The 25733-nt window shown below is 37.8% G+C and overlaps 1 protein-coding gene across 1 annotated transcript; it reads left to right on the top strand.

Moving 5' to 3' along the window:
* Positions 1 to 1066: 1066 nt before the first annotated feature.
* On the top strand, positions 1067 to 19248 carry LOC138313069 (uncharacterized; the record flags this gene model as incomplete). Its single annotated transcript, XM_069253721.1, has 6 exons — positions 1067 to 1225; positions 3345 to 3555; positions 4665 to 4767; positions 5404 to 5635; positions 18590 to 18765; positions 19146 to 19248. Coding segments are annotated over exons 2-6 (807 nt in total), but the record flags the coding sequence as incomplete, so codon positions are not given.
* Positions 19249 to 25733: the final 6485 nt, after the last annotated feature.

Raw genomic sequence — 25733 nt, 5'->3', positions numbered from 1 at the left:
AGGGACTCTGAGCTGAGTGTGAAGGTACAGGGCCCTAACCCCAATAACATCCACATTGTATTACAGGGACTCTGAGCTGAGTGTGAGAGGTAACCAATAACATCCACATTGGGGACCCTAACCCCAATAACATCCACATTGTATTACAGGGACTCTGAGCTGAGTGTGAAGGTACAGGGCCCTAACCCCAATAACATCCACATTGTATTACAGGGACTCTGAGCTGAGTGTGAAGGTACAGGGCCCTAACCCCAATAACATCCACATTGTATTACAGGGACTCTGAGCTGAGTGTGAAGTAAAGGGCCCTAACCCCAATAACATCCACATTGTACAGGGCCCTAACCCCAATAACATCCACATTGTATTACAGGGACTCTGAGCTGAGTGTGAAGGTACAGGGCCCTAACCCCAATAACATCCACATTGTATTACAGGGACTCTGAGCTGAGTGTGAAGGTACAGGGCCCTAACCCCAATAACATCCACATTGTATTACAGGGACTCTGAGCTGAGTGTGAAGGTACAGGGCCCTAACCCCAATAACATCCACATTGTATTACAGGGACTCTGAGCTGAGTGTGAAGGTACAGGGCCCTAACCCCAATAACATCCACATTGTATTACAGGGACTCTGAGCTGAGTGTGAAGGTACAGGGCCCTAACCCCAATAACATCCACATTGTATTACAGGGACTCTGAGCTGAGTGTGAAGGTACAGGGCCCTAACCCCAATAACATCCACATTGTATTACAGGGACTCTGAGCTGAGTGTGAAGGTACAGGGCCCTAACCCCAATAACATCCACATTGTATTACAGGGACTCTGAGCTGAGTGTGAAGGTACAGGGCCCTAACCCCAATAACATCCACATTGTATTACAGGGACTCTGAGCTGAGTGTGAAGGTACAGGGCCCTAACCCCAATAACATCCACATTGTATTACAGGGACTCTGAGCTGAGTGTGAAGGTACAGGGCCCTAACCCCAATAACATCCACATTGTATTACAGGGACTCTGAGCTGAGTGTGAAGGTACAGGGCCCTAACCCCAATAACATCCACATTGTATTACAGGGACTCTGAGCTGAGTGTGAAGGTACAGGGCCCTAACCCCAATAACATCCTTCTCTTCATTCATGAAGTGTTTGAAGGTCTGATCAATGAGTCGTTCCATGGCGTTACATATGACTATGAGATACCCTGTCCGGATTGTACCAAACAGGTAGGTCACTATGTAAGGCATCTTAGAATCAATAGTGAGGGAGCTTTGTAAAGAGGACATGGAGTGGAAGGGGGTTGGTGGAGAGGGACTGTGAGATTGGTTAGTGGAAAGTAACTGTTAGACATATTTATGGAAAGAGGCTGTGAGAAAGGTTTGTGGAAAGAGACTATGAAAAAGGGTTGTGGAGAGGGACTGTGAGAGATGTTTGTGGAAAGAGACTATGGAAAACGGTTTTGAAGAGCGACTGTGAAAGATGTTTGTGGAGAGGGACTGTGATAAATGTTTTGTAGAGGGACTGTGAGAGATATTTGTGGAGAGGGACTGTGAGAGAGGTTTGTGGAGAGAGACTGTGAGAGAGTTTTGTGGAGAGGGACTGCGAAAGATGTTTGTGGAGAGGGACTGTGAGAGATGTTTGTGGAGAGGGACTATGAAAAAGGTTTGTGGATAGTAACTGTGAGAGATGTTAGTGAAGAGGGACTACGAGAGATATTTGTGTAGATGGACTGCGGGAGAGGTTTGTGGAGAGGGATTTGAGAGATGTTTATGAAAAGGGACTGTGAGAGTGGTTTGTGGAAAGAGACTATGAAAAAGGTTTGTGAAGAGAGACTATTAGACATGCTTGTGGAGAGGGACTGTGAAAGAGGTTTGTGGAAAGAGACTATGAAAGAGGTTTGTTGAGAGGGACTATTGGACATTTTGTGAAGAGGGACTGTGAGAGAGGTATGTGGAGATCGACTGTGAGAGATGTCTGTGGATAAGGACTGTGAAAGAAGTTTGAAGAGAGGGACAATGAGAGATATTTATGTAAAGTGACTGTGAGAGAGGTTTGTGGGAAGAGACTATGAAAAGGTTTGAGGAGAGGGACTGTGAAAGATGTTTGTGGAGAGGGACTGTGAGGGATGTTTGTGAAGAGGGACTGTGAGAGATATTGATGTAAAGGGACTGTGAGAGACATTTGTGGAGAGGGACTGTGAGAGGTGTTTGTGGAGAGGGACTGTGAGAGATGTTTGTGAAGAGGAACTGTGAGAGAGGATTGTCGAAAGAGACTATGAAAGAGGTTTGTTGAGAGGGACTATTAGACATTTTGTGAAGAGGGACTGTGAGAAAGGTATGTGGAGATCGACTGTGAGAGATATCTGTGGATAAGGACTGTGAGAGAAGTTTGTAGAGAGGGACTGTGAGAGATATTTATGTAAAGTGACTGTGAGAGAAGTTTGTGGGAAGGGACTATGAAAAGGTTTGAGGAGAGGGACTGAGAGAGATATTTGTGGAGAGTGACTGTGAGTGACGTTTGTGAAGAGGGACTGTGAGAGATATTAATGTAAAGGGACTGTCAGAGATATTATGAAAAGGGACTGTGAGAGACATTTGTGGAGAGAGACTGTGAGAGATGTTTGTGGAGAGGGACTGTGAGTGGTGTTTGTGGAGAGGGACTGTGAGAGATATTTGTGGAGAGGGACTGTGAGTGATGTTTGTGAAGAGGGACTGTGAGAGATATTAATGTAAAGGGACTGTGAGAGACATTTGTGGAGAGGGACTGTGAGAGATGTTTGTGGAGAGGGACTGTGAGAGATGTTTGTGAAGAGGAACTGTTATATATGTTTGTGGAGTGGGACTTTGAGAGATGCTTGTGGAGAGGGACTGTCAGAGAGGTTTGTGGAAAAAGAGTATGAAAGAGGTTTGTTGAGAGGGACTATTAGACATTTTGTGAAGAGGGACTGTGAGAGAGGTATGTGGAAATCGACTGTGAGAGATGTCTGTGGATAAGGACTGTGAGAGATGTCTGTGGAGTGGGACTGTGAGTGATGTTTGTGAAGAGGGACTGTGAGAGATATTAATGTAAAGGGAATGTCAGAGATATTAATATAAAGGGACTGTGAGAGACATTTGTGGAGAGGGACTGTGAGAGGTGTTTGTGGAGAGGGACTACGAGAGAGGTTTTTGGAGAGGGACTGTAAGAGAGGTTTGTGAAGAGGGACTGTGAGAGATGTTTGTGGAAAGGGATTGTGAGAGATGTTTGTGGAGAGGGACTGTGCGAGATGTTTGTGGAGAGGGACTGTGAACGAAGTTTGTGGATAGCAACTGTGAAAGATGTTAATATTGTGATGTCTATTTACAGCGCCATAAAGACCCTCACATGTTTAAGGCGTCCAGCATTCGTCGTGCCCTGGAGTTAAAGGCACCGTTCCTACAGTGTCAGAAACGCTTCCACACAGTGCCCTTACTGACCTTACAGACAATTCTGGCCCCGGACACTAACAGTGACTACGAGGTTCACCTGGACCAGGATGTCAATAACCTCATACAGATGCAGAAAGAGATGGCCACAGGTGAGAGTATATTGTTACTAATCTCATACAGAGACATAAAGAGATGGCCACAGGTGAGAGTATATTATAGTTACTAATCTCATACAGAGACAGAAAGAGATGGCCACAGGTGAGAGTATATAGTTACTAATCTCATACAGAGACAGAAAGATATGACCACAGGTGAGAGTATATTATAGTTACTAATCTCATACAGAGACAGAAAGATATGACCACAGGTTATAGTTACTAATCTCATACAGAGACAGAAAGATATGACCACAGGTGAGAGTATATAGTTACTAATCTCATACAGAGACAGAAAAATATGACCACAGGTGAGAGTATATAATTACTAATCTCATACAGAGACAGAAAGATATGACTACTGGTGAGAGATATAGTTAAGAACATTTTTAGCTCATGCGATACCGTGGCGCCGGCCATCGTCCCTCCGTCAACAATCGACTTCTTCTCCATAACCACTGGTCAGAATTCAACAAAATTTGACTGGTAGCGTCCTTATGGGCTACTAACTGAAAATTGTACAAATGATGGGGCTGACCCCCATGAGGGGCGGGGTCAAAAGAGGTCAATTTGGCTATTTCCATATAAAGGACTTCTTCTCTGAAACTAAGCATGGGATAGCGCTCATAATGCAATTGTAGCATCCTTATAGGGTGGGGATTCCAAATTGTACAAATGTTGGTGCTGACTCATGGTGGGGATGAGGGGCTGGTAAAAAGGGGTCAAGTAGGCTACTATTTTCTTATAAATTACTTCCTCTCTGAAACTATGTATTGGATAGCAAATTCGCATGGTATCTATAGCATTGTTATATGGTTTGGATTCAAAATTAAACAAATCGTGGGGTCAATTTTGCTATTTTTTCTTATTGTAAGAGTCTTTGTGATAATCATTAAAAAAAAAAACAGGTGAGCAATACAGGCCTTCTGGGCTTCTTGTTGTCTTACGCCATTCAAAAGAGGGCAATACAGGATAAGATTAGTGGGGACTAATCAGCAGGCATTGTAATAGTGGATTTAGGTAGGTGTTGTTGTATTTGGTTTATGAAGTCAGTGATGGTCTCACAAACAATGGGATTATAGATGGTCTTTGTTCATCTACAGATATCTTCATCTCCTACTGTTCTGGTGACGCCCCTAAGGAGAGGTCCAATATCATTCACCCAGCTGACATCTGTGCAGACCTGGAAAAGGAAGGATTTTCCTGGTAAGTTTCATTATCAATAGGGATCAATTTTGACGCATTACAATGTTCCTGTGATAATGGCGCGATGGAAAAGCTGGAAGACAATGGGATTTCATATATTTTTTCCACTAAGTATAGGAGAAAAAGAATCAGTCATGGATCTGTCAAGTGGACAGGGATATCTCAAACCTTGTGAAAGAATTTGGCCATCAACCCTCGCCAAGCCTCGGGTTGACATGCCAAAATCTTTCACTTAGGTTGAGATATCCCTGTCCACTTGACAGGCCCATGTAAGATTCTATTATTCTACCGCATCGGACCTTTAAACTTATTTGTACTTCCGATGAGGGTAAGATTTATCTGTCTTACCCAGGTCAAAACAGTCTGCACGTGTAGAACATATTCGTGTGATAAACTCAAAGTTGTAAAATATCAGATGCAAATAAAAGTAACCTGTGCAGTTCAATTTGGACAATTTATATCGCCTTTGACCCTTCAAGGTAGAGAAAAATTCCTATTAATCAAAGATGTTCTTAAAAAGATGTGTGTTTGTGGTTAAAAGCTATGTTATGAAAATCCTGATTTAAAACAGATAATGCTTTATTCAATTAATATTGTTTGAAATATAAATAAAACTGCTGTGTGACTTTGTACCAGTTACTTCCCGGAGGGGGCCACACTGAATTCCCGTGAGGAGATGGCACAGCATCTTGTTCACTCCTCTGTATTTCTGGCCCTGATCTCCAATAACTACGCAGCCAATGAAGTGTGCTGTGACATGTACAAATATGCTGTGAGCACCATGAAGCTTCCCACCATCTGTGTAGCTCTTGGTGAGAACTTTGACTGGAAAAAGAGTCCTTCCCTCGGGGTCATCACGTCAGATGTGGTAAGTTTGGAAGGTCACTCTATTTGGGAAGTGGATAGTTTTTACCTTTTTCACTATGGGTTATGGTGCTATAGAGTGTTACCCCTGTTTGTAGTTGGATAGTTTGTACCCTTTTCACTATGTAGTTATGGTGTTATAGAATGTTACCCCTGTTTGTAGTGGGATAGTTTGTACCTTTTTCACTATGGGTTATGGTGTTATAGAGTGTTACCCCTGTTTGTAGTGGGATAGTTTGTACCCTTTTCACTATGGTTATGGTGTTATAGAATGTTACCCCTGTTTGTAGTTGGATAGTTTGTACCTTTTTCACTATGGTTATGGTGTTATAGAGTGTTACCCCTGATTGTAGTTGGATAGTTTGTACCTTTTTCACTATGGGTTATGGTGTTATAGAGTGTTACCCCTGTTTGTAGTTGGATAGTGGTTTGTACCTTTTTCACTATGGGTTATGGTGTTATAGAGTGTTACCCCTGTTTGTAGTTGGATAGTTTGTACCTTTTTCACTATGGGTTATGGTTATGGTGTTATAGAGTGTTACCCCTGTTTGTAGTTGGATAGTTTGTACCTTTTTCACTATGGGTTATGGTGTTATAGAGTGTTACCCCTGTTTGTAGTGGGATAGTTTGTACCTTTTTCACTATGGGTTATGGTGTTATAGAGTGTTACCCCTGTTTGTAAGTGGGATAGTTTGTACCTTTTTCACTATGGGTTATGGTTGTTATAGTTATAGAGTGTTACCCCTGTTTGTAGTTGGATAGTTTGTACCTTTTTCACTATGGGTTATGGTGTTATAGAGTGTTACCCCTGTTTGTAGTTGGATAGTTTGTACCTTTTTCACTATGGGTTATGGTGTTATAGAGTGTTACCCCTGTTTGTAGTTGGATAGTTTGTACCTTTTTCACTATGGGTTATGGTGTTATAGAGTGTTACCCCTGTTTGTAGTTGGATAGTTTGTACCTTTTTCACTATGGGTTATGGTGTTATAGAGTGTTACCCCTGTTTGTAGTTGGATAGTTTGTACCTTTTTCACTATGGGTTATGGTGTTATAGAGTGTTACCCCTGTTTGTAGTTGGATAGTTTGTACCTTTTTCACTATGGGTTATGGTGTTATAGAGTGTTACCCCTGTTTGTAGTTGGATAGTTTGTACCTTTTTCACTATGGGTTATGGTGTTATAGAGTGTTACCCCTGTTTGTAGTTGGATAGTTTGTACCTTTTTCACTATGGGTTATGGTGTTATAGAGTGTTACCCCTGTTTGTAGTTGGATAGTTTGTACCTTTTTCACTATGGGTTATGGTGTTATAGAGTGTTACCCCTGTTTGTAGTTGGATAGTTTGTACCTTTTTCACTATGGGTTATGGTGTTATAGAGTGTTACCCCTGTTTGTAGTTGGATAGTTTGTACCTTTTTCACTATGGGTTATGGTGTTATAGAGTGTTACCCCTGTTTGTAGTTGGATAGTTTGTACCTTTTTCACTATGGGTTATGGTGTTATAGAGTGTTACCCCTGTTTGTAGTTGGATAGTTTGTACCTTTTTCACTATGGGTTATGGTGTTATAGAGTGTTACCCCTGTTTGTAGTTGGATAGTTTGTACCTTTTTCACTATGGGTTATGGTGTTATAGAGTGTTACCCCTGTTTGTAGTTGGATAGTTTGTACCTTTTTCACTATGGGTTATGGTGTTATAGAGTGTTACCCCCTGTTTGTAGTTGGATAGTTTGTACCTTTTTCACTATGGGTTATGGTGTTATAGAGTGTTACCCCTGTTTGTAGTTGGATAGTTTGTACCTTTTTCAATATGGGTTATGGTGTTATAGAGTGTTACCCCTGTTTGTAGTTGGATAGTTTGTACCTTTTTCACTATGGGTTATGGTGTTATAGAGTGTTACCCCTGTTTGTAGTTGGATAGTTTGTACCTTTTTCACTATGGGTTATGGTGTTATAGAGTGTTACCCCTGTTTGTAGTTGGATAGTTTGTACCTTTTTCACTATGGGTTATGGTGTTATAGAGTGTTACCCCTGTTTGTAGTTGGATAGTTTGTACCTTTTTCACTATGGGTTATGGTGTTATAGAGTGTTACCCCTGTTTGTAGTTGGATAGTTTGTACCTTTTTCACTATGGGTTATGGTGTTATAGAGTGTTACCCCTGTTTGTAGTTGGATAGTTTGTACCTTTTTCACTATGGGTTATGGTGTTATAGAGTGTTACCCCTGTTTGTAGTTGGATAGTTTGTACCTTTTTCACTATGGGTTATGGTGTTATAGAGTGTTACCCCTGTTTGTAGTTGGATAGTTTGTACCTTTTTCACTATGGGTTATGGTGTTATAGAGTGTTACCCCTGTTTGTAGTGGGATAGTTTGTACCTTTTTCACTATGGGTTATGGTGTTATAGAGTGTTACCCCTGTTTGTAGTTGGATAGTTTGTACCTTTTTCACTATGGGTTATGGTGTTATAGAGTGTTACCCCTGTTTGTAGTTGGATAGTTTGTACCTTTTTCACTATGGGTTATGGTGTTATAGAGTGTTACCCCTGTTTGTAGTTGGATAGTTTGTACCTTTTTCACTATGGGTTATGGTGTTATAGAGTGTTACCCCTGTTTGTAGTGGGATAGTTTGTACCTTTTTCACTATGGGTTATGGTGTTATAGAGTGTTACCCCTGTTTGTAGTTGGATAGTTTGTACCTTTTTCACTATGGGTTATGGTGTTATAGAGTGTTACCCCTGTTTGTAGTTGGATAGTTTGTACCTTTTTCACTATGGGTTATGGTGTATAGAGTGTTACCCCTGTTTGTAGTTGGATAGTTTGTACCTTTTTCACTATGGGTTATGGTGTTATAGAGTGTTACCCCTGTTTGTAGTTGGATAGTTTGTACCTTTTTCACTATGGGTTTATGGTGTTATAGAGTGTTACCCCTGTTTGTAGTGGGATAGTTTGTACCTTTTTCACTATGGGTTATGGTGTTATAGAGTGTTACCCCTGTTTGTAGTGGGATAGTTTGTACCTTTTTCACTATGGGTTATGGTGTTATAGAGTGTTACCCCTGTTTGTAGTTGGATAGTTTGTACCTTTTTCACTATGGGTTATGGTGTTATAGAGTGTTACCCCTGTTTGTAGTTGGATAGTTTGTACCTTTTTCACTATGGGTTATGGTGTTATAGAGTGTTACCCCTGTTTGTAGTTGGATAGTTTGTACCTTTTTCACTATGGGTTATGGTGTTATAGAGTGTTACCCCTGTTTGTAGTTGGATAGTTTGTACCTTTTTCACTATGGGTTATGGTGTTATAGAGTGTTACCCCTGTTTGTAGTTGGATAGTTTGTACCTTTTTCACTATGGGTTATGGTGTTATAGAGTGTTACCCCTGTTTGTAGTTGGATAGTTTGTACCTTTTTCACTATGGGTTATGGTGTTATAGAGTGTTACCCCTGTTTGTAGTTGGATAGTTTGTACCTTTTTCACTATGGGTTATGGTGTTATAGAGTGTTACCCCTGTTTGTAGTTGGATAGTTTGTACCTTTTTTCACTATGGGTTATGGTGTTATAGAGTGTTACCCCTGTTTGTAGTTGGATAGTTTGTACCTTTTTCACTATGGGTTATGGTGTTATAGAGTGTTACCCCTGTTTGTAGTTGGATAGTTTGTACCTTTTTCACTATGGGTTATGGTGTTATAGAGTGTTACCCCTGTTTGTAGTTGGATAGTTTGTACCTTTTTTCACTATGGGTTATGGTGTTATAGAGTGTTACCCCTGTTTGTAGTTGGATAGTTTGTACCTTTTTCACTATGGGTTATGGTGTTATAGAGTGTTACCCCTGTTTGTAGTTGGATAGTTTGTACCTTTTTCACTATGGGTTATGGTGTTATAGAGTGTTACCCCTGTTTGTAGTTGGATAGTTTGTACCTTTTTCACTATGGGTTATGGTGTTATAGAGTGTTACCCCTGTTTGTAGTTGGATAGTTTGTACCTTTTTCACTATGGGTTATGGTGTTATAGAGTGTTACCCCTGTTTGTAGTTGGATAGTTTGTACCTTTTTCACTATGGGTTATGGTGTTATAGAGTGTTACCCCTGTTTGTAGTTGGATAGTTTGTACCTTTTTCACTATGGGTTATGGTGTTATAGAGTGTTACCCCTGTTTGTAGTTGGATAGTTTGTACCTTTTTCACTATGGGTTATGGTGTTATAGAGTGTTACCCCTGTTTGTAGTTGGATAGTTTGTACCTTTTTCACTATGGGTTATGGTGTTATAGAGTGTTACCCCTGTTTGTAGTTGGATAGTTTGTACCTTTTTCACTATGGGTTATGGTGTTATAGAGTGTTACCCCTGTTTGTAGTTGGATAGTTTGTACCTTTTTCACTATGGGTTATGGTGTTATAGAGTGTTACCCCTGTTTGTAGTTGGATAGTTTGTACCTTTTTCACTATGGGTTATGGTGTTATAGAGTGTTACCCCTGTTTGTAGTTGGATAGTTTGTACCTTTTTCACTATGGGTTATGGTGTTATAGAGTGTTACCCCTGTTTGTAGTTGGATAGTTTGTACCTTTTTCACTATGGGTTATGGTGTTATAGAGTGTTACCCCTGTTTGTAGTTGGATAGTTTGTACCTTTTTCACTATGGGTTATGGTGTTATAGAGTGTTACCCCTGTTTGTAGTTGGATAGTTTGTACCTTTTTCACTATGGGTTATGGTGTTATAGAGTGTTACCCCTGTTTGTAGTTGGATAGTTTGTACCTTTTTCACTATGGGTTATGGTGTTATAGAGTGTTACCCCTGTTTGTAGTTGGATAGTTTGTACCTTTTTCACTATGGGTTATGGTGTTATAGAGTGTTACCCCTGTTTGTAGTTGGATAGTTTGTACCTTTTTCACTATGGGTTATGGTGTTATAGAGTGTTACCCCTGTTTGTAGTTGGATAGTTTGTACCTTTTTCACTATGGGTTATGGTGTTATAGAGTGTTACCCCTGTTTGTAGTTGGATAGTTTGTACCTTTTTCACTATGGGTTATGGTGTTATAGAGTGTTACCCCTGTTTGTAGTTGGATAGTTTGTACCTTTTTCACTATGGGTTATGGTGTTATAGAGTGTTACCCCTGTTTGTAGTTGGATAGTTTGTACCTTTTTCACTATGGGTTATGGTGTTATAGAGTGTTACCCCTGTTTGTAGTTGGATAGTTTGTACCTTTTTCACTATGGGTTATGGTGTTATAGAGTGTTACCCCTGTTTGTAGTTGGATAGTTTGTACCTTTTTCACTATGGGTTATGGTGTTATAGAGTGTTACCCCTGTTTGTAGTTGGATAGTTTGTACCTTTTTCACTATGGGTTATGGTGTTATAGAGTGTTACCCCTGTTTGTAGTTGGATAGTTTGTACCTTTTTCACTATGGGTTATGGTGTTATAGAGTGTTACCCCTGTTTGTAGTTGGATAGTTTGTACCTTTTTCACTATGGGTTATGGTGTTATAGAGTGTTACCCCTGTTTGTAGTTGGATAGTTTGTACCTTTTTCACTATGGGTTATGGTGTTATAGAGTGTTACCCCTGTTTGTAGTTGGATAGTTTGTACCTTTTTCACTATGGGTTATGGTGTTATAGAGTGTTACCCCTGTTTGTAGTTGGATAGTTTGTACCTTTTTCACTATGGGTTATGGTGTTATAGAGTGTTACCCCTGTTTGTAGTTGGATAGTTTGTACCTTTTTCACTATGGGTTATGGTGTTATAGAGTGTTACCCCTGTTTGTAGTTGGATAGTTTTGTACCTTTTTCACTATGGGTTATGGTGTTATAGAGTGTTACCCCTGTTTGTAGTTGGATAGTTTGTACCTTTTTCACTATGGGTTATGGTGTTATAGAGTGTTACCCCTGTTTGTAGTTGGATAGTTTGTACCTTTTTCACTATGGGTTATGGTGTTATAGAGTGTTACCCCTGTTTGTAGTTGGATAGTTTGTACCTTTTTCACTATGGGTTATGGTGTTATAGAGTGTTACCCCTGTTTGTAGTTGGATAGTTTGTACCTTTTTCACTATGGGTTATGGTGTTATAGAGTGTTACCCCTGTTTGTAGTTGGATAGTTTGTACCTTTTTCACTATGGGTTATGGTGTTATAGAGTGTTACCCCTGTTTGTAGTTGGATAGTTTGTACCTTTTTCACTATGGGTTATGGTGTTATAGAGTGTTACCCCTGTTTGTAGTTGGATAGTTTGTACCTTTTTCACTATGGGTTATGGTGTTATAGAGTGTTACCCCTGTTTGTAGTTGGATAGTTTGTACCTTTTTCACTATGGGTTATGGTGTTATAGAGTGTTACCCCTGTTTGTAGTTGGATAGTTTGTACCTTTTTCACTATGGGTTATGGTGTTATAGAGTGTTACCCCTGTTTGTAGTTGGATAGTTTGTACCTTTTTCACTATGGGTTATGGTGTTATAGAGTGTTACCCCTGTTTGTAGTTGGATAGTTTGTACCTTTTTCACTATGGGTTATGGTGTTATAGAGTGTTACCCCTGTTTTGTAGTTGGATAGTTTGTACCTTTTTCACTATGGGTTATGGTGTTATAGAGTGTTACCCCTGTTTGTAGTTGGATAGTTTGTACCTTTTTCACTATGGGTTATGGTGTTATAGAGTGTTACCCCTGTTTGTAGTTGGATAGTTTGTACCTTTTTCACTATGGGTTATGGTGTTATAGAGTGTTACCCCTGTTTGTAGTTGGATAGTTTGTACCTTTTTCACTATGGGTTTATGGTGTTATAGAGTGTTACCCCTGTTTGTAGTTGGATAGTTTGTACCTTTTTCACTATGGGTTATGGTGTTATAGAGTGTTACCCCTGTTTGTAGTTGGATAGTTTGTACCTTTTTCACTATGGGTTATGGTGTTATAGAGTGTTACCCCTGTTTGTAGTTGGATAGTTTGTACCTTTTTCACTATGGGTTATGGTGTTATAGAGTGTTACCCCTGTTTGTAAGGGGATAGTTTGTACCTTTTTCACTATGGGTTATGGTGTTATAGAGTGTTACCCCTGTTTGTAGTTGGATAGTTTGTACCTTTTTCACTATGGGTTATGGTGTTATAGAGTGTTACCCCTGTTTGTAGTTGGATAGTTTGTACCTTTTTCACTATGGGTTATGTTATATAGAGTGTTACCCCTGTTTGTAGTTGGATAGTTTGTACCTTTTTCACTATGGGTTATGGTGTTATAGAGTGTTACCCCTGTTTGTAGTTGGATAGTTTGTACCTTTTTCACTATGGGTTATGGTGTTATAGAGTGTTACCCCTGTTTGTAGTTGGATAGTTTGTACCTTTTTCACTATGGGTTATGGTGTTATAGAGTGTTACCCCTGTTTGTAGTTGGATAGTTTGTACCTTTTTTCACTATGGGTTATGGTGTTATAGAATGTTACCCCTGTTTGTAGTTGGATAGTTTGTACCTTTTTCACTATGGGTTAATGGTGTTATAGAGTGTTACCCCTGTTTGTAGTTGGATAGTTTTGTACCTTTTTCACTATGGGTTATGGTGTTATAGAGTGTTACCCCTGTTTGTAGTTGGATAGTTTTGTACCTTTTTCACTATGGGTTATGGTGTTATAGAGTGTTACCCCTGTTTGTAGTTGGATAGTTTGTACCTTTTTCACTATGGGTTATGGTGTTATAGAGTGTTACCCCTGTTTGTAGTTGGATAGTTTGTACCTTTTTTTCACTATGGGTTATGGTGTTATAGAGTGTTACCCCTGTTTGTAGTTGGATAGTTTGTACCTTTTTCACTATGGGTTATGGTGTTATAGAGTGTTACCCCTGTTTGTAGTTGGATAGTTTGTACCTTTTTCACTATGGGTTATGGTGTTATAGAGTGTTACCCCTGTTTGTAGTTGGATAGTTTGTACCTTTTTCACTATGGGTTATGGTGTTATAGAGTGTTACCCCTGTTTGTAGTTGGATAGTTTGTACCTTTTTCACTATGGGTTATGGTGTTTATAGAGTGTTACCCTGTTTGTAAGTTTGGATAGTTTGTACCTTTTTCACTATGGGTTATGGTGTTATAGAGTGTTACCCCTGTTTGTAGTTGGATAGTTTGTACCTTTTTCACTATGGGTTTATGGTGTTATAGAGTGTTACCCCTGTTTGTAGTGGGATAAGTTTGTACCTTTTATCACTATGGGTTATGGTGTTATAGAGTGTTACTCCTGTTTGTAGTTGGATAGTTTGTACCTTTTTCACTGTGGGTTATGGTGTTATAGAGTGTTACCCCTGTTTGTAGTTGGATAGTTTGTACCTTTTTCACTATGGGTTATGGTGTTATAGAGTGTTACCCCTGTTTGTAGTTGGATAGTTTGTACCTTTTTCACATATGGGTTATGGTGTTATAGAGTGTTACCCCTGTGTTGATGGTAGTTTGGGTGTTAAGTTTAGTTTACCTTTTTCACTATGGGTTATGGTGTTATAGAGTGTTACCCCTGTTTGTAGTTGGATAGTTTGTACCTTTTTCACTATGGGTTATGGTGTTATAGAGTGTTACCCCTGTTTGTAGTTGGATAGTTTGTACCTTTTTCACTATGGGTTATGGTGTTATAGAGTGTTACCCCTGTTTGTAGTTGGATAGTTTGTACCTTTTTTCACTATGGGTTATGGTGTTATAGAGTGTTACCCCTGTTTGTAGTTGGATAGTTTGTACCTTTTTCACTATGGGTTATGGTGTTATAGAGTGTTACCCCTGTTTGTAGTTGGATAGTTTGTACCTTTTTTCACTATGGGTTATGGTGTTATAGAGTGTTACCCCTGTTTGTAGTTTGGATAGTTTGTACCTTTTTCACTATGGGTTATGGTGTTATAGAGTGTTACCCCTGTTTGTAGTTGGATAGTTTGTACCTTTTTCACTATGGGTTATGGTGTTATAGAGTGTTACCCCTGTTTGTAGTTGGATAGTTTGTACCTTTTTCACTATGGGTTATGGTGTTATAGAGTGTTACCCCTGTTTGTAGTTGGATAGTTTGTACCTTTTTCACTATGGGTTATGGTGTTATAGAGTGTTACCCCTGTTTGTAGTTGGATAGTTTGTACCTTTTTCACTATGGGTTATGGTGTTATAGAGTGTTACCCCTGTTTGTAGTTGGATAGTTTGTACCTTTTTCACTATGGGTTATGGTGTTATAGAGTGTTACCCCTGTTTGTAGTTGGATAGTTTGTACCTTTTTCACTATGGTCTTATGGTGTTTATAGAGTGTTACCCCTGTTTGTAGTTGGATAGTTTGTACCTTTTTCACTATGGGTTATGGTGTTATAGAGTGTTACCCCTGTTTGTAGTTGGATAGTTTGTACCTTTTTCACTATGGGTTATGGTGTTATAGAGTGTTACCCCTGTTTGTAGTTGGATAGTTTGTACCTTTTTCACTATGGGTTATGGTGTTTTATAGAGTGTTACCCCTGTTTGTAGTTGGATAGTTTGTACCTTTTTCACTATGGGTTATGGTGTTATAGAGTGTTACTCCTGTTTGTAGTTGGATAGTTTGTACCTTTTTCACTATGGGTTATGGTGTTATAGAGTGTTACCCCTGTTTGTAGTTGGATAGTTTGTACCTTTTTCACTATGAGTTATGGTGTTATAGAGTGTTACCCCTGTTTGTAGTTGGATAGTTTGTACCTTTTTCACTATGGGTTATGGTGTTTAAAGAAGGTTACCCCTGTTTGTTGTTGGAATAGTTTGTACCTTTTTCACTATGGGTTAATGGTGTTAAAGAGTGTTACCCCTAGTTGGATTTTTACCTTTTTCACTATGTTATGGGTTATAAGAGTGTTACCCCTGTTTGTAGTTGGATAGTTTGTACCTTTTTCACTATGGGTTATGGTGTTATAGAGTGTTACCCCTGTTTGTAGTTGGATAGTTTGTACCTTTTTCACTATGGGTTATGGTGTTATAGAGTGTTACCCCTGTTTGTAGTTGGATAGTTTGTACCTTTTCACTATGGGTTATGGTGTTATAGAGTGTTACCCCTGTTTGTAGTTGGATAGTTTGTACCTTTTTCACTATGGGTTATGGTGTTATAGAGTGTTACCCCTGTTTGTAGTTGGGATAGTTTGTACCTTTTTCACTATGGGTTATGGTGTTATAGAGTGTTACCCCTGTTTGTAGTTGGATAGTTTGTACCTTTTTCACTATGGGTTATGGTGTTATAGAGTGTTACCCCTGATTGTAGTGGGATAGTTTGTACCTTTTTCACTATGGGTTATGGTGTTATAGAGTGTTACCCCTGTTTGTAGTTGGATAGTTTGTACCTTTTTTCACTATGGGTTATGGTGTTATAGAGTGTTACCCCTGTTTGTAGTTGGATAGTTTGTACCTTTTTCACTATGGGTTATGGTGTTATAGAGTGTTACCCCTGTTTGTAGTTGGATAGTTTGTACCTTTTTCACTATGGGTTATGGTGTTATAGAGTGTTACCCCTGTTTGTAGTTGGATAGTTTGTACCTTTTTCACTATGGGTTATGGTGTTATAGAGTGTTACCCCTGTTTGTAGTTGGATAGTTTTGTACCTTTTTCACTATGGGTTATGGTGTTATAGAGTGTTACCCCTGTTTGTAGTTGGATAGTTTGTACCTTTTTCACTATGGGTTATGGTGTTATAGAGTGTTACCCCTGTTTGTAGTTGGATAGTTTGTACCTTTTTCACTATGGGTTATGGTGTTATAGAGTGTTACCCCTGTTTGTAGTTGGATAGTTTGTACCTTTTTCACTATGGGTTATGGTGTTATAGAGTGTTACCCCTGTTTGTAGTTGGATAGTTTGTACCTTTTTCACTATGGGTTATGGTGTTATAGAGTGTTACCCCTGTTTGTAGTTGGATAGTTTGTACCTTTTTCACTATGGTTATGGTGTTATAGAGTGTTACCCCTGTTTGTAGTTGGATAGTTTGTACCTTTTTCACTATGGGTTATGGTGTTATAGAGTGTTACCCCCTGTTTGTAGTTGGATAGTTTGTACCTTTTTCACTATGGGTTATGGTGTTATAGAGTGTTACCCCTGTTTGTAGTTGGATAGTTTGTACCTTTTTCACTATGGGTTATGGTGTTATAGAGTGTTACCCCTGTTTGTAGTGGGATAGTTTGTACCTTTTTCACTATGGGTTATGGTGTTATAGAGTGTTACCCCTGTTTGTAGTTGGATAGTTTGTACCTTTTTCACTATGGGTTATGGTGTTATAGAGTGTTACCCCTGTTTGTAGTGGGATAGTTTGTACCTTTTTCACTATGGGTTATGGTGTTATAGAGTGTTACCCCTGTTTGTAGTTGGATAGTTTGTACCTTTTTCACTATGGGTTATGGTGTTATAGAGTGTTACCCCTGTTTGTAGTTGGATAGTTTGTACCTTTTTCACTATGGGTTATGGTGTTTATAGAGTGTTACCCCTGTTTGTAGTTGGATAGTTTGTTACCTTTTTCACTATGGGTTATGGTGTTATAGAGTGTTACCCCTGTTTGTAGTTGGATAGTTTGTACCTTTTTCACTATGGGTTATGGTGTTATAGAGTGTTACCCCTGTTTGTAGTTGGATAGTTTGTACCTTTTTCACTATGGGTTATGGTGTTATAGAGTGTTACCCCCTGTTTGTAGTGGGATAGTTTGTACCTTTTTCACTATGGGTTATGGTGTTATAGAGTGTTACCCCTGATTGTAGTTGGATAGTTTGTACCCTTTTCACTATGGGTTATGGTGTTATAGAGTGTTACCCCTGTTTGTAGTTGGTATAGTTTGACTACCTTTTTCACTATGGGTTATGGTGTTATAGAGTGTTACCCCTGTTTGTAGTTGGATAGTTTGTACCTTTTTCACTATGGGTTATGGTGTTATAGAGTGTTACCCCCTTGTTTGTAGTGGGATAGTTTGTACCTTTTTCACTATGGGTTTATGGTGTTATAGAGTGTTACCCCTGTTTGTAGTTGGATAGTTTGTACCTTTTTCACTATGGGTTTATGGTGTTATAGAGTGTTACCCCTGTTTGTAGTTGGATAGTTTGTACCTTTTTCACTATGGGTTATGGTGTTATAGAGTGTTACCCTGATTTGTAGTTGGATAGTTTTGTACCTTTTTCACTATGGGTTATGGTGTTATAGAGTGTTACCCCTGTTTGTAGTTGGATAGTTTGTACCTTTTTCACTATGGGTTATGGTGTTATAGAGTGTTACCCCTGTTTGTAGTTGGATAGTTTGTACCTTTTTCACTATGGGTTATGGTGTTATAGAGTGTTACCCCTGTTTGTAGTTGGATAGTTTGTACCTTTTTCACTATGGTTTATGGTGTTATAGAGTGTTACCCCTGTTTGTAGTTGGATAGTTTTGTTCCTTTTTCACTATGGGGTTATGGTGTTAAAAGGTATAGAGTGTTACCCCTGGGTTTGTAGTTGGATAGTTTGTACCTATTTCACTATGGGTTTATGGTGTTATAGAGTGTTACCCCTGTTTGTAGTTGGATAGTTTGTACCTTTTTCACTATGGGTTATGGTGTTATAGAGTGTTACCCCTGTTTGTAGTGGGATAGTTTGTACCTTTTTCACTTTTTCACTATAGGGTTATGGTGTTATAGAGTGTTACCCCTGTTTGTAGTTGGATAGTTTGTACCTTTTTTCACTATGGGTTATGGTGTTATTATAGAGTGTTACCCCTGTTTGTAGTTGGTAGTAGTTTGTACCGTTTTCACATGGGTTATGGTGTATTATAGAGTGTTACCCCTGTTTGATAGTTGGATTGTATTGACCCTGTTATGATTTTCTTGTCTCTCTGTGATTTACTGTCTCTCTGTGTCTCGTTTTGTTACTGTATGTATGGTTTTGATGTTATATGGAAGCATTTGCATTTCATATTTTCATTTTCGATATCATGTTCAAAGTTATTAGTTGTGTTTTGTGTTTCTGGTACAGAAGTTTTTTACACAGACTTTGATCCTATTAATCTGTTTGTTTTGTAACCAGGTGTTTGTGAACATGATAAATTCCAAGAAGGTGGTGTATAAATCAAAGCTGAATGAATTACTCTCCACCCTACAGAAGAATGAACAGATTTCTCAGGTGAAACCAGAATCTGCTGGATCCTGCTTCATCAGTTACTCCTGGGCCAATTCTAGATTAGCTGTCCAGAGCGGCACCAAGTAGGTTTACATTTATCCCACTTTGTAGGTGTTCATGCCTGACATGCATTTATTTATTATTAGCTCTCTCTCAGGAATTGAGGATTTTAAACTATAAAAAAGAAGTTATTTCTAGGTTATATCTCATTTAATACGTACCTTTGACTTTTAAAATAAATCAAGGTAATTTATTCAAGCTCTACTTGTTTCATAGTCATGCAAGCATATGAAAAGGATACCTTTAGCCTTTGGTAATCTGTAAGAAGTTAGTATAAAAAGTATGGTGATTGGCAGAATCATTTCATTGTGTAAGCAAGTTTGGCATGTGGGTTTAAATGTTATTAATGTGCATGGAGAAGTATAATTTAACTGACAGTATTTCTTATTTTCTTGTTAAACAGGGAATTACCAGGTGCTCTTGGCTTTGGAGACCCTCGCCAAATGAAACCTTTTTTGGAGCAGAATGGCATTAAATGCTGGATAGACGTAGATCAAGTTAATGTGGTGAGTATTGGGAACATAACGGTATGGTTACAGATATAGGAGATATAGATAAGGTGGGTCAATATTTTATGGGTAGAGATGTAGGAGATATAGATAGGGTGGGTCAATATTTTATGGGTAGAGATATAGGAGATATAGATAGGGTGGGTCAATATTTTATGGGTAGAGATATAGGAGATATAGATAGGGTAGGTCAATATTTTATGGGTAGAGATATTGGAGAAATAGATAGGGTGGGTCAATATTTTATAGGTAGAGATATTGGCGATATAGATAGGGTGGGTCAATATTTTATGGTTGAAGATGTAGGAGATATAGATAAGGTGGTTCAATATTTTATGGGTAGAGATTTAGGAAATATAGATAGGGTGGATCAATATTTTATGGGTAGAGATATAGGAGATATAGATAGAGTGGGTCAATATTTTATGGGTAGAGATATATGAGATATAGATAGAGTGAGTCAATATTTTATGGGTAGAGATATAGGAGATATAGATAAGGTGGGTCAATATTTTATAGGTAGAGATATAGGAGATATAGATAAGGTGGGTCAATATTTTATGGGTAGAGATGTAGGAAATATAGATAGGGTGGGTCAATATTTTATGGGTAGAGATATAGGAGATATAGATAGGGTGGGTCAATGTGGGTCAATATTTTATGGGTAGAGATATAGGAGATATAGATAGAGTGAGTCAATATTTTATGGGTAGAGATATAGGAGATATAGATAGGTGGGTCAATATTTTATGGGTAGAGATATAGGAGATATAGATAGGGTGGGTCAATATTTTATGGGTAGAGATATAGGAGATATAGATAGGGTGGGTCAATATTTTATGGGTAGAGATATAGGAGATATAGATAGGGTAGGTCAATATTTTATGGGTAGAGATATTGGAGAAATAGATAGGGTGGGTCAATATTTTATAGGTAGAGATATTGGCGATATAGATAGGGTGGGTCAATATTTTATGGTTGAAGATGTAGGAGATATAGATAAGGTGGTTCAATATTTTATGGGTAGAGATATTAGGAAATATAGATAGGGTGGATCAATATTTTATGGGTAGAGATATAGGAGATATAGATAGGGTGGGTCAATATTTTATGGGTAGAGATATAGGAGATATAGATAGGGTGGGTCAATATTTTATGGGTAGAGATATAGGAGATATAGATAGGGTGGGTCAATATTTTATGGGTAGAGATATAGGAGATATAGATAGGGTGGGTCAATATTTTATGGGTAGAGATATAGGAGATATAGATAGGGTGGGTCAATATTTTATGGGTAGAGATATAGGAGATATAGATAGGGTGGGTCAATATTTTATGGGTAGAGATATAGGAGATATAGATAGGGTGGGTCAATATTTTATGGGTAGAGATATAGGAGATATAGATAGGGTGGGTCAATATTTTATGGGTAGAGATATAGGAGATATAGATAGGGTGGGTCAATATTTTATGGGTAGAGATATAGGAGATATAGATAGAGTGGGTCAATATTTTATGGGTAGAGATATAGGAGATATAGATAGAGTGAGTCAATATTTTATGGGTAGAGATATAGGAGATATAGATAGGTTGGGTCAATATTTTATGGGTAGAGATGTAGGAGATATAGATAGGTTGGGTCAATATTTTATGGGTAGAGATGTAGGAGATATAGATAGAGTGAGTCAATATTTTATGGGTAGATATATAGATAGGATGGGTCAGTATCTTATAGGTAGAGATATAGATAGGGTGGGTTAATATTTTATGGATAGAGATATTGGAGAAATAGATAGGGTAGGTCAATATTTTATTGGTCGAGAGAGAGTAGATATAGATAGGGTGGGTCAGTATTTTATGTTATATAGACAGGTGCAAGTTATATAGACCGGTGGTAGTATATATAGACCTGTGGTAGTTATATAGATTAGAGGTAGTTAGACAGATTGGTAGTTATATAGACAGTAGGTAGTTATATAGACATAGTATATAACAGAGGTAGTTATATAGACAGGTGGTAGTAAATAGACAGTATAATTATACAGACAGGTGGTAGTTATATAGACAGTAGTAGTTATATAGACAGGTGGTAGTTATATAGACAGATGGTAAGTTATACAGACAGGTGGTAGTTATATAGACAGGTTGGGTAGGTAAGATAGAAAGGTGGTAAGTAGACAGTATGTAGTATACAGACAGTTATAAAGACATGTAGTTATATAGACAGGTGGTAGTTATATAGACAGGTGGTAGTTATATATAGACAGATGGTAGTTATATAGACAGGTGTTTGTTATAGACAGGATGTAGTTTTATAGACAGGTGGTAGTTATATAGACAGGAGGTTGATATAGACAGGTAGTAGTTATAGACAGGTGGTAGTTATAGACAGGTTGTAGTTATATAGAAAGGTGGTAGTTATCTAGGCAGAGATGTAGTTATTATAGATAGGTTGTTGTTATATATGACAGTTGGTAGGTTTTTTATTATACATAGTTGGTAGTTATATAGAAAACTGACCAGTAAGTAGTTACCTAGACAGAGTGGTAATTACATAGACCAGGAGGTAGATATTTATATATGATGTAGTTGAGTTACATAGACAGGTGGTAGGCATATAGATATGTGTTAGTTATATAAGACAGTTGGTATTTTAAATTGGACAGTAAGTAGTTTAATATAGACAGGTGGTAGTTAAAAAGTCTGTAGGTAGTTATATAGTACAGGTGGGTAGTTCTATAGGACAGGTGGTATTTATATAAGACAGGTAGTAGTGTTATAATAGTACATGTACGTTTCTTACATAGACTGGTCGGTAGTTAAATAGGCAGGTAGGTAGTTAATATAGATAAACAGGTAGTATACAAACTACAAGTTAGAGTGTGAGTTATCTAGACTAGATACTAGTCTATATAAATACCTAACTAGGTCTATGTAACTACCATGTTGTATATATTAAAGACTACCTTCTATCTTATAAAGACTATGTCCTGCACATATAGACAGGATCCTATTCTATATAGATATGGCATGAGTAGTTATATATATAGGAGTAAGTCTATATAGACATTTGGTACTGTCTAATATAGACTATTATTGTAGTATATAGACGACCAGTCCTAGGTATAATAAACTACATCCGGTCTATAAGAAAACACATGTCTTTTTTATAACTACCACCTGTCCTATGTAAACTACCTCATGTCTGTCTAATTTTAACAACTGTCAACTAGAACCTACACAATATCTATATAACTACTTCCTGCATACTGTTATATAACTTACCTCCTGTCTATATAACTATCCTCCTATTCTATATAATTAACTCCTGCAAAATTATCAACTTACCATTCCTGTCTATAAGAAACACATGTCTTTATAACTAATACCTTAATCTCCTGTCTACTATAAATCCAACTGTCCATAATAACTACCTACCTGTCTATATAACTACCACCTGCCTAAATAATAAACTACCATCTCTGTTATAAGAACAACACACCTGTCTATTATAAAACAACCTCCTGGTCTATATCCACTACCACCTGTCTATATTACACTACTACCTCTGTCTATATAACTAGCCTCCTGCACTATATAACTACATCCTGTCTATAAGAAACACATGTCTTTATAACTACCTCCTGTCTATATAACTACCAACTGTCTATATAACTACTCCTGTCTATATAACTACCTCCTGCACATATATAACTACTTAATCCTGTCTATATAACTACCATCTTTGTAACTAAATCCTGCCTATATAACTTAACCTCCCCTGACAATATACTACACTACCTGTGTCTATATAACTACCACTATCTATGTAAAACTACCTGTCTATATAACTACCACCTGTCTATATAACATACCACCACCTGTCTATATAACTACCACATGTCTATATAACTACCACCTGTCTATATAACTACCACCTGTCTATATAACTACCACCTGTCCTTTATAGACTACCACATGTCTAATATAACTACCATCCTGTCAATAACTAACTTTACCCACCTGTCTATATACTTAAACTCCTGTCTATATAACTACCTACCTGTCTATATAACTGACCTCCTGTATATATTAACTACTAGCCCTACCTGTCTATATTAACTACCTACCTGTCATATACAGCTACCCCACCTGTCAATATAACTTACCTACCTTGTCCTATAATCAACTACATCCAGTCTAAATGTAAGACAACCACAATTTCCCTATATAACTACACGTCTGTCTAATATTAACTACCTCCTGTCTCATACTAACTACCACCTGCTTATAACTACCTACAATCCTGTCTATATAACTATCGCACATTCTGTATAATATACAGCCACCTGTCCTATATAACTTACCACCTGTTCGTATATAACTACCCACCTGTCTATTATAACTACCATCCTGTCCTATATACTACCGGGCAAGCTGTCTATATACCTACCACCTTGTCTGTATAACTACCATACCTGTCTATATACCTACCTACATGTCTATATAACTACCTACACTGTCTATATAACTACCAACTGTCTATTATAACTACCTCCTATACTCTTTACACTACCACCGTCTATAATAACTACCACCGGCCTATAAAACTTCACCTGTCTATATAACCATAAAATACTGACCCACCTATTCTATATCTACTCTCTCTCGACCAATAAAATTATGACCTACCCTATCTATTTCTCCATATCTCTATCCATAAAAAAATTAACCCACACCTATCAATATCTCTACCTAGAAGATACTGACCCATTCCTATCTTATATCTACCCATAAAATATTGATCTCATCTCTATCCTATCTCCTACATCTCTACCCATAAACAATATTGACCCAACCTATCTATATCTCCTAACAGCTCTACCATAAAATATTGACGCCAACCTATCTAGATCACCTATATCTCTACCCATAAAATATTGACTCACTCTATCTATATCTCGTATATCTCTCTACCCCATAAAATATTGACCCACTCTCATCTATATCGCCTATATAGTCTCTGCCATAAAATATTGACCCACCCCTATCTATAGCTTGCCTACCATCTCTACCCTTAAAATATTGACCCACCTTATCTATATCTCCTATATCTCTACCCACAAAATATTGACTCACTCTATCTAGATCTCCTATATCTCTACCCATAAAATATTGACCCACGCCTATTTCCTATAAATCTCCTATATCTCTACCCATAAAATATTGACCCACCCTATCGAATATTTCTTACATCTCTACCCATAAAATATTGACCCTCCCTTAAATCTTATATCTCCTATATCTCTACCTATAAAATATTGACCCACCTTATTCTATATCTCCTATATCTCTACCCATAAAATATTGACTCACTCTATCAATATCTCATATATCCTCTACCCATAAAATATTGACCCACCACTATCTATATCTCCTATATCTCTACCCATAAAATATTGATCCACCCTATCTATATTTCCTAAATCTCTACCCATAAATATATTGAACCACCTTATCTAATATCTCCTACAGTCTTCAACCATAAAATATTGACCCACCCTATCTATAATCGCCAATATCTCTACCTATAAAATATTTGACCCCACCCTATCTATTCTCCAATATCTCTACCCATAAATTATTGACCTACCCTATCTATATCTCCTATATCTCTACCCATAAAATATTGACCCACCCATATCTATATCTCCTATATCTCTACCCATAAAATATTGACCCACCCTATCTATATCTCCTACATCTCTTACCCATAAAATATTGACCCCACCTTATCTATAAACTCCTATATCTCTACCCATAAAATATAGTGACTCAATCTCTATCTATATCTCCTATAATCTCTACCCATAAAAAATTGACCCACCCTATCTATATCTCCTATATCTCTACCCATAAAATATTGACCCACCCTATCGATATTTCCTACATCTCTACCCATAAAATATTGACCCACCTTATCTATATCTCCTATATCTCTACCTATAAAAATATTGACCCCACCTTATCTATATCTCCTATATCTCTACCCATAAAATATTGACTCACTCTATCGAATATCTCATATATCTCTACCCATAAAATATGGACCCACTCTATCTATAATCTCCCTATATCTCTACCCATAAAATAATTGAATCCACCCTAATCTATATTTCCTAAATCTCTACCCATAAAATATTTTGAACCACCTTAATCTATATCCTACAGCTCTTCACATCAAAATATTGACCCACCCTCTCTATATCAACCTACCTATAAAATATTGACCCACCCTAATCTATATCGCCAATATCTCTACCTATAAAAATATTGACCCACCCTATCTATTTCTCCAATAATCTCTACACCCATAAATTATGACCTACCCTATCTATATCTCCTATATCTCTACCCATAAAAAATACTGACCCACCCTAATCTATATTCTCCTATATCTCTACCCATAAAATATTGACCCA

This window comes from Argopecten irradians, unplaced genomic scaffold (genome assembly GCF_041381155.1).
Source record: "Argopecten irradians isolate NY unplaced genomic scaffold, Ai_NY scaffold_0580, whole genome shotgun sequence".
NCBI lineage: Eukaryota > Metazoa > Mollusca > Bivalvia > Pectinida > Pectinidae > Argopecten > Argopecten irradians.
This window is presented reverse-complemented; position numbering and strand designations above follow the sequence as displayed.